We start from the raw sequence: 10,732 nt of genomic DNA on the forward strand, positions 1-10,732 counted from the left end.
GAAATAAAAGTTGGAATATTAAGATACACAAAAATAATTCTGGGGGAGGTTGGATGAAGGCAATCAAAAGGTACAAACTTTCTGTTATAATTAGTACTAGGGATGTAATGTGCAATATTATAAATATGTTTGACAGTTAAGAGTAAATTCTAAGAGTTCTTATCAAAAAGAAAAATATTTTTTTCTATTTCTTTAAAATTTTGTATATGCATGAGATGATGGATGTTCACAAACCTTAGTGTGATAATAATTTCATGAGGTATATAAGTTAAATTATGCTGTACTCTTTAAACTTATACAAGTGCTGTATATAAACTATATCTCAATAAAACTGAAAAAAGGGAAATATCTTCAAAACCACCACAGCCTGTTTGACTTCCATTTGATCAGAATTGTAGGTTTCCACAGTGTTTTCTAAAGTTCAACACTGAAGATTCAGCACAGTTTGGATTTTTCCTGCAAACCTGCATGTGTCCATCTGGCAAGAAATTTAGACTGTCGTGGTTGAGAATATCCTATGAAGCACTGAGTCCCCTGTTCTCTAGACTAAATTCAGATAAGCTATAATTTGTAATAACACTTTGGTGTGCTAAAGTGGTCTGCTATTGACTTCATGCTCCTGATTCCCCTCTATATTGCAGTCTAAAAGAACAGCCTGGGACTCCAATTAAAAAATAATAATAAGTGAGAAAAAGGGTAGATTTAAAGTAGCATAAAATAATTCTGATATCATGATATATATAATCAATATGATATAGTAGCACATTGTAGTATTAGAGTAGTAATAATGTGGCATAAAATTAATATCTAAGAGAATGTGTTTTATCATAACTATTTTATTAAGGACAGATTGATTCATTGTTTATTATCAGAACATGCTAAATTTTAAGAATATATTGCATCTATTTTTAGTGAATTTTCACTTAAAGACTATACTTAAAATACGTGAAACAAAAATAAATTCAATGAGAAATTAATGAAGTATTACATAGCTCTCAACAAACAAGATCAAGTAGGTCAACAAAAGTTTTTAAAAAATAATAAAACTTAGGCTTATAATATAATTCTCCATTCAGAAATGTAAATATATACATTTATGATGTTATATATACAGTGCAATATTATTTAACTATAAAAAAATCTTGCCATTTGGGACAATGTGGATGGACTTAGAGGGTTGTTTGCTAAGTGAAATAAGTCAGATAGGGAAAGAAAACTATATTTTCTTTTTCACTTTTATTTGGAATCTGTATATTTTCACTCATACGTGGAATCTAAAAAAAAAAAAAAATAGCAAGAAATAGAGATACAAAGAACAAACTGTTGCCAGAGGGGAGGGTGGAAGAATGGGTGAAAAAGGAGAAGGGGACTAAAAGGTACAAATTACCCATTATAAAATAAATAAGTCACAAGGATGTAATGCCTAGAACAGGGAATATTATCAATAATATTATAACAAACTTTATGTTTGTAATCTACAAAAAATTGGATAACTAGACAATAAACTTGAAGCTAATACAATATTGTAAGTCAACTACACTTTAATTTAAAAAAATGTATTATTAAAAAGGAAAAAAGGGAAGAAAAAGAAAACTTATGGTGCAGATAAAGAATATATACATTTATCAATGAGGAAAAATTTTAAGAACACGTATCACTTTCACACAGTAAAGCAACCCACAATTATTTGAAAAATACAGGTTTTCTGTCAATATGGGACTCAAGGGGACCTTAGTGACTAGAAATGTACAATAATGAATAAGAATGAAGCACGGGATGAGATTCTGATCACCTGAAGCTCAGAGATGAGGCCACCAGAATATAAAGCCCTTACTCATCTAGCATCACTTACCTGAATATAAGACAATAAGAGAGTGGAAAACTAGTCCCACACACGGTCTTCAAATATGTACATGTGAGTATGTACACATGTATGTAGGCATATCTTAGCAAACATCAATTTGCCTCTTGGAGAACACATTCACAGTCCTGCATTTCTCCACTCCTCACCTTCAGGCTTTCTTCATGATGTGGCTGTTTAAGTAACCTAAGTAGAGGCCCCCAAAATGCCCAGAATTAGCTCTATTTTTACTGCCTGATTCCCCAAACGTATACACTAGGCATTACTACTGTTATGTGTAACATTGACTCTGGAGGTTGCCGTGTACTCCCAACAGATAAAGCTGGTTGACTTTAGGGATTCTGGGAAACTTCCAGTATTTTGCAGTCCTGGAGGAGCCTGAGAGACAGGAAGTGAAGCTAAAACTTAATCTAGGACTAGATTAGGCTTTGCAGTTTAGGTATCGCAATGGCCCTCATTCCCATACATGTGTAGGTAGGAGAGCCAGGAGAGCTTTACTACCTGGCTGGAGTAGTCATGTTCTTAAATGCAAAAGAGGTAAACCCCTGTTGTTGATATCCTGACTTTCACTCTAACCTTTTTACTGGTCAATGGCTTTTCCATGGACACTTCCCAGGTCATTTTCTGCAACTCACATTTCGTCAGCCCTTATAGCCTCTCATGTTATTAGAGTCCCACCTTTCTGCAGTGGAAGCTGTATGGTTGTGTCTCTAAGCAGATACATCTTTGCTAGCCTGTTTATATGCTCTCAAGCACTGGATCCAGATTTGGCCAACATTTCTTTTCTCATGAGTCCAGAGGAAGCAAAGTATTAAAGTTCATCAAAAAGTATGCTGCCGAGTCTACTGCAAAATGCACAAAGCAGAACAAAACCATCACAAAATCTTGCAAAGACTAAACAGAAATAGGACTCAGAGCTAGATTCTAAATCCTGATGTAGTGCAAGTTCTTCCTGCAGACAGGCTCTGTACGGTGACTTTGTTCAGAGTCAGTGTCAATAAGAGTGAAACAGTGACAGAAGAATGTGAGTGCCAAAACAAAGGTGCTGGGTCAGTCAATATATTAACAGAAAGAGTACATCAATATAAACATAGATGCACCTGCTCATAGACACATCCACACAAATTCCCCTGCAGAAGCTGTGACTCTTCAGCACACTTCAGTTCAGTCACTCAGTCATGTCCGACTCTTTGCAACCCCATGGATTACAGCATGCCAAGCCTCCCTGTCCATCACCAACTCCCGGAGTTTACTCAAACTCAAGTCCATTGAGCTGGTGATGCCATCCAACCACCTCATCCTCTGTTGTCCCCTTCTCCTCCCACCTTCAATCTTTCCCAGCATCAAGGTTTTTTCCAATGAGTCAGTTCTTTGCATCAGGTGGCCAAAGTATTGGAGTTTCAGCTTTAGCATCATTCCTTCCAGTGAATATTCAGGACTGATTCCTTTAGGATGGACTGGTTGGATCTCCCTGCAGTCCAAGGGACTCTCAAGAGCCTGCTCCAACACCACAGTTCAAAAGCATCAATTCTTTGGCACTGAGCTTTCTTTATAGTCCAACTCTCATATCCATACATGACTACTGGAAAAACCATAGCCTTGACTAGATAGACCTTTGTTGGCAAAATAATACCTCTGCTGTCTAGGTTGGTCATAACTTTTCTTTCAAGGAGTAAGTGTCCTTTAATATCATGGCTCCAGTCACCATCTGCAGTGATTTTGGAGCCCCCAAAAATAAAGTCTGTCACTGTTTCCATTGTTTTCCCATTTATTTGCCATGAAGTGATGGGACCAGATGCCATGATCTCAGTTTTCTGAATGTTGAGCTTTAAGCCAACTTTTTCACTCTCCTCTTTCACTTTCATCGAAAGGCTTTTTAGTTCTTTGCTTTGTGCCATAAGGGTGGTGTCATCTGCATATCTGAGGTTATTGATATTTCTCCCAGCAATCTTGATTCCAGCTTGTGCTTCCTCCAGCCCAGCATTTCTCATGATGTACTCTGCATCTAAGTTAAATAAGCAGGGTGACAATATACAGCCTTGACGTGCTCCTTTCCCCATTTGGAACCAGTCTGTTGTTCCTTGTCCAGTTTTAACTGTTCCTTCCTGACCTGCATACAGATTTCTCAGGAGGCAGGTCAGGTGATCTGGTATTCCCATCTCTTGAAGAATTTTTCACAGTTTGTTGTGATCCACACAGTCAAAAGCTTTGGCATAGTCAATAAAGCATTAGTATATGTTTTTTTCTGGAAATCTCTTAATTTTTCAAGAGTTCATTGTCATGATCCAACAGAGGTTGGCAATGTGGTCTGGTTCCTCTGCCTTTTCTAAATCCTGCTTGAACATCTGGAAGTTCATAGTTCACATCATTTTGAAGCCTGGCTTAGAGAATTTTGAGCATTACCTTACTAGTGTGTGAGATGAGTGCAATTGTGTGGTAGTTAGAGCATTCTTTGGCATTGTGTTTCTTTGGAATTGGAATGAAAACTGACCTTTTCCAGTCCTGTGGCCACTGCTGAGTTTTCCAAATTGTCTGGCATATTGAGTACAACACTTTCACAGCATCATCTTTTAGAATTTGAAATAACTCAACTGGAATTCCATCACCTCCACTAGCTGTATTCATATTGATGCTTCCTAAGGCTCACTTGACATCGCATTCCAGGATGTCTGGCTCTAGGTGAGTGATCACACCATTGTGTTTATCTGGGTCATGAAGTTTTTTTTGTTTAGTTCTTCTGAGTATTCTTGCCACCTCTTCTTAACATCTTCTGCTTCTATGAGGTTCATACTATTTATGTCCTTTATTGTGCCCATCTTTGCATGAAATGTTCCCTTGGTATCTCTAATTTTCTTGAAGAGATCTCTAGTCTTTCCCATTCTATTGTTGTCCTCTACTTCTTTGCATTGATCACTGAGGAAGGCTTTCTTATCTCTCCTTGCTATTCTTTGGAACGCTCCATTCAAATGGGTGTATCTTTCCTTTTCTCCTTTGCTTTTCCTTTCCCTTCTTTTCACAGCTATTTGTAAGGCCTCCTCAGGCAGCCATTTTGCTTTATTGCATTTCTTTTTTTTGGGGATGGTCTTGATTCCTGTCTCTTGTACAATGTCATGAACCCCCATCCATAGTTCATCAGGCACTCTGTCTATAGATCTAGTCCCTTTGATTATTTGATTATTTTGTTTTAATTTTACTAATCTGAGAAGTGTGAAAGTGGTTCTTACTAAATTACTTTATTACTCAGACGGTTGAGGAAAGTTTAATGTATTTATTACTTTTATGCTCAAAGGCTCATGTGGGTATCCCTGGTTGGCAGTACCTTGTGTATTGTCACAAATGGTGACCAAGAGGAAGCAGTACCCTTAAGAGTTCCTTGGCTTGCAAGGAGATCAAACTTCAATCCTAAGGGAAATCAACCCTTCCAATATTGATTGGAAGGATTGATGCTGAAGCTGAAGTTCCAATACCTTGGCCACCTGATGCAAAGACATGACTAATTTGAAAAGACCCTGATGCTGGGAAACATCGAGGGCAGGAGGAGAAGGGGGCAACAGGGAATGAGATAGTTGAATGACATCACCAGCTGAAGGGACAAGAGTTTGAGCAAACTCCAGGACATAGTGAAGGATGTGGAAGCCTGGTGTGCTGCAGTCTATGGGGTTGCAAAGAGTTGGACATGACTTAGCAACTGAACAACAATGATTTCACAGGGAAAAGATGATTCAAACCCCCCATTTGGACCCTTCCTAGACTCTGTTCTATATATCTTCTACTTCCATTGTTTTACTCTATATATTCTTGTTATAATAAAGTTTTAATCATAAGTATATTTTTTCTACATTTTCATGATTTCTCTAGAAAAGTATTGAACATGAGGGTAATCATTGTGACCCCCCAATTTTTACTCGGCTAGGGGAACCTGAACTAGCTGATGACATCTGAAGTGAGAGTGATCTTGCAGGAATTACTCTCTCAGAACTTACAGTTTGGTCAATTCTAGATAACTATAAACACTGGGTAGAGAAATATTTTCCTAGTCATATTAGGCTAAATTAACATAAGGAAATTTTTTAATATAAATCACAGTATCCATACTTATTGTTGATAACAAACCACTTCAAACCTAGTCATTGAGGACTTCCACGGTGGTATAGTGCATGGGAGTCCATCTGCCAACACAGGGCACATGGTTTCGATCTCTGGTCCAGGAAGATTCCACATGCCACGGAGCAACTAAGCCCATGTGCCACAACTACTGAAGCCCATGCACTGTAAAGCTTCTGCTCTGCAACAAGAGAAACCACTCAGTGAGAGGCCCATGCACTGCAACGAAGAGTACCCCCTACTCACCTCAACTAGAGAAAGCCTGCATGCAGTAATGAAGACCCAGTGCAACCAAAAAATAAGTAAAAATAAATAAGTTTTAGTCAAAACTAGCAGCAGAAATCAACAATTTTAATTTGCTTACAAATCTGACTTTTTAGTCAGTGCTCAGAGGGAGACTTTGTTTCTGTTCCTGTAGGTACTGGCTGGGGCATTTGAAGGCTAGTTCAGCTTGGCATCAGATAGAATGCTTAAATCATCTAAATACTGACTTACTCCAAAGTCTGGTGTCTGGGCTGAATGAATATAAACAGGTAAGGGCTTGAACAGCTAGGAATCCTCATTAATCTCTCTCCATCCATACATGATGTCATGGCAGCTTCGAGGAAGCTGGAATGCTTACACATAAGTGAGAGAGAGAAGAAGGAGAAGGAGATGGAGGAGGAAGAGGTGAAAAGGATAAGGGAAGGGAGGCACAGCTCAGGGAGAGAGGAGAGAACAAGTCTGTATTTCCTTCTATAACCTAGATTCAAAAGTTCACATTAGTCATTTCCAACACGTGGTATAAATATTATGATTAATCATAAAACATTGTGCTGAGTCATTTGTGGGTCTCTCTTATCTATATGTTTCTGGGTGGGTTAAATACCTACTTTTGGTATGTGTTAGAGGTAGGCAGTGCTCGATCATTATAGCTTCTGCAAGTTTTCTCCACTCATAGAAGACACACTTCCTACACAATCCATAATTTTAATTTTTCTCCTTGTGGTTGCATTATTTCAAGCTTTGAAATATGCCTCCTTTCTCAGGCCTTGTTATTCAATTATTCAGTATATCGGAAGCCTTTATTATTATTTATCATAGCTGGTACTACACTGGAGAAGTTTTTCATTCCCCTCTAGTTTAAGTATCATGACTCTCCTTTAAATAGTGGCCATGTTGACCCTATGGTGGGTATTCTCTTTCTCCAAATTCTGCCTTCATAGATTGGCTCTACAATATAATGACAAATCCTAGAATCATTTTTGTTTCAGCCTTCATGCATCTTTAATTATTTGCAGAATATCCATAATCATTGTCTAGAAGTCTTAAACAATAACTTCTAAACTGAATGAATTCCCATGTCTGAGTAGAGGCTCAGAGCTCCAAAAGGTGCCTCAAGTTCTTGTACTTGACTTCCTCCCATGTTCCCAGAGAAACTGCCTTATAGATGTCTGTAGCCAAAAATGTTCAGTATAAAACCAACTTTTATAACTATAACCATCAGCAGAATTTCTCAGAATTCTGTCTTTTTAAGAGATTCTGACAGACACTGGAATTAGTTGAAAAGGGTAGGAGAGTTGACTTGAAGAATTAAAATATGAAATTAATTAAGATACATACAAATCTTTTTAAAATTAGAATTTTCCCATTTTTCATTATCTGTTCAAATTTCTCTGTTAATTGGAGGTGATATTCACACCCAAATTGCCTAGTTCTTCAAGGAAACAACAATTCTTGATCCCTAAATGTAAGCCTTCTGCAGCAGGGATAATAAAATAATGACCCTAAATGCAATTTAGAACTTTCCCGGTTCCTTCTCACTCACCTCAGCTTTCACCACTTTCTATTCCTCCTTAAATACGCAGGTACATTACACCTTAGCCTTGAAGTGACCAAGTGGTGATCAAGTTATTATTTGCTCTTATGTTCTTATGGAAACATATCATCCTATTTTATATATACAGTATGTTATTGTTCCAAGTGCTTGTTCTTACATGCATGACCACATATAACTTGCCCAACATGTATGTCTGTTATGGAAGAATATGTCATTATTTTTATTTAACAGAGGATAACTGCCTTGCTTTTAAATTACTGTGAATGAGGTGGGTCTCCTATGTCTTAGCCCATCTGTCCAATGATTTTGGTTGCAATCTGCAAGTATACATATTTTTCCCATGAGCCAATTCTTCCAGGAACAGCATCTGCTTTTTTTTTTCTCATACCCACCAGCTCTAATAATCAGGGAGGTTTCTGATTATGGATAATGTTTACAAGCTTCTTCTTCCAGCACCCATATTTTGTCAATTTGTCCCGAAACTCTTTGGTTTTCACTGCATAAATAATAGGGTTGAGCATTGGAGGTACAAGGAAGTAGAGGCTGCCAAGAATGGTGTGCACATGAGGTGGGATTCCCTGGCCAAAGCGATGAGTGAGAAAAGAAAACAGTGAGGGAGTGTAAGAGATAAGCATGACACAGATGTGTGTGGTGCAGGTATTTACTGCTTTCTGGTGGGCTTCCTGAGAAGAGAGCCGCATCACAGCCCGGATGATCAGCACATAAGATGAGGCAATAGCTGAGATGTCTACCCCAGCAACCAACAAGGCCACCACCAGACCATACACCCTGTTGACTGTGGTGTCCACACACACCATCTTCACCACGGCCATGTGCTCACAGTAGGTGGTGGGGATGACATGCCTGGCATGAAAGGGCATCTGCTGGAGGAGGATGGGCATGGGGAGAATGAGCAGGACAGCTCTCACTAAACTCACGAGGCCGATGAGCCCGATGCGGCTGTTGGAAAGGATGGTGGCATAGCGCAGGGGCTCACAGATGGCCACGTAGCGGTCAAAGGCCATGGACATGAGGATGGCAGACTGCAAGGCAGAGATGGAGTGGAGGAAGAACAGCTGGACCAGGCAGCCCTCAAAGCTGATGTCACTCTGGTCAAACCAGAAGATGCACAGCACCTTGGGGATGGTGGTCGTGGACATGCCCAGGTCCGTGAGGGCCAGCATGCCAAGGAGCAGGAACATGGGCTTATGCAGGGAGCGCTCTGTGGAGATGGTGAAGAGGATGGTGCAGTTCCCCAGGATGGTGACAAAGTACATGGAAGAGAAAGGAATAGAGATCCACTTGTGTTTGTCCTCCATCCCAGGAATGCCTTGGAGAAGGAAGAAAGGGGGGTGGCCCTGGGAAGCATTGCAGCCAGTCATGCTGGTCCCCTGGTGGAGCACCTGAAAAGGGCAATTCAGAAACAACTGAGTCTGGATTTTAAAAAGAATCAAGATTTTCAAAGTAGAAATAAAAGTTGGAATATTAAGATACACAAAAATAATTGTGATTTTTTATTAGAATAGAAAAGAATTGTATGCTATGGTAGAATATTAATAATGTGGCATAAAATTAATATCTGAGAGAATATATTTTATAGTAGCAATTTTATTAAGAACAGATGGATTCATAATTACCAGAACATGCCATTAAATTTACAGGGATACATTGAATATATTCTTTAATGTATTTTCACTGAAAGACTATAACTCAAAGTATATGAAACAAACATACATAGAAATACAGAGAAAAATTGATAAAGTATCACATTCCTTTCTCAACAAACCAAAGGCCAAATAAACAGGTCAACAAAAAGCTGTTTATAAAATAAGAGAACTTGAAAACTTACAGCAGAATTCTTATCCATGAGCTAAATAATACACATTTATTACAGGCTTAGGAATCGTGGGAACTGTAAAATGCTGAATAAGAATAAAGAAGGCAGTAAGATTCTGATCATCTGAATCTCTGAGATGAGGCCACCAAAATGTGAATATAAAGTCCATACTCACCTAGAATCATTTACCTGAATGTGAGGCAATAAGAGAGTGGAAAGCTAGTCCCAAACACCGTCTTCAAATGCCTGTGAGTGAGTACATATACATGTATGTAAGCATGGCTTAGCAAACATTCATTTGTCTCCTGAAGAGCACACTCATAGCCCAGCATCTCTCCACTCCTCTTGCTCAGGCACTCAGAATCCATGGTGTGTCTCATTAAATAACTTAAGTAAAGGCCCCCAAGGTGTCCAAAATTAGATCTTCATTACTCCTTCATCCCCTAAGCATCACACTACTGCTATTAATTGTAAGATGAACGCTAAAGGTTGCCCTGAGCTCCCAAAAGATAATGCTGGTAGACCTTAGGGATGTTGGGAATAATGCTGTCTTTGGCAGTCCTGAAAGAGCCTGAGAGAGGGAAAAGTGAAAGTGAAGTCACTCAGTTGTGTCTGACTCTTGCCACCCCGTGGACTATAGTCTGTCAGCCTCCTCCATCCATGGGATTTCCCAGGCAAGAGTACTGGAGTGGGTCACTATTTCCTTCTCCAGGGGATCTTGGAGAAGGGGGGTAAAGTTAAATCTGAGTCTGGGACTAGATTAGGGTTTTGCAGTTTGGACACCTTCAAAGACCCCATTCCCACATGTGTGAGCATTTGATAACCAGGGAGACTTTGCTTCCTGGCTGAAGTATTCAAGCTCATGAAATAGTCAGAGGCACAAACCCTGTTGTTGATACCCTGGTAAAGTGGTGTTAGTAGTCTCGAGTTCTGTCTATCCCTCAGTGCTTTCTGACTTCACTCTAGCTTTTTTCTCAGGTTAATAGTTTTGATCCAAACACCTCCAGGGCATTTTCTTCGATACCACCTACTTCACTCAGCACCCACAGCCTCTCCTGTTTCAGCATCCTCTCAATCTCTGAGTCCAAATGTGACCATGTTTCCTTTCTCA

The 10,732-nt window shown here is 39.2% G+C and overlaps 1 protein-coding gene across 1 annotated transcript; it reads right to left on the reverse strand.

Annotated features, from left to right (window-relative positions):
• Nucleotides 1-8,188: 8,188 nt before the first annotated feature.
• LOC122449268 (olfactory receptor 52E4-like) lies at nucleotides 8,189-9,166 on the reverse strand. Its single transcript, XM_043480810.1, has one exon. It carries the CDS (start codon nucleotides 9,164-9,166, stop codon nucleotides 8,189-8,191), a length of 978 nt encoding a protein of 325 aa, XP_043336745.1.
• Nucleotides 9,167-10,732: the final 1,566 nt, after the last annotated feature.

This window comes from Cervus canadensis, chromosome 11 (genome assembly GCF_019320065.1).
Source record: "Cervus canadensis isolate Bull #8, Minnesota chromosome 11, ASM1932006v1, whole genome shotgun sequence".
Classification (NCBI taxonomy): domain Eukaryota; kingdom Metazoa; phylum Chordata; class Mammalia; order Artiodactyla; family Cervidae; genus Cervus; species Cervus canadensis.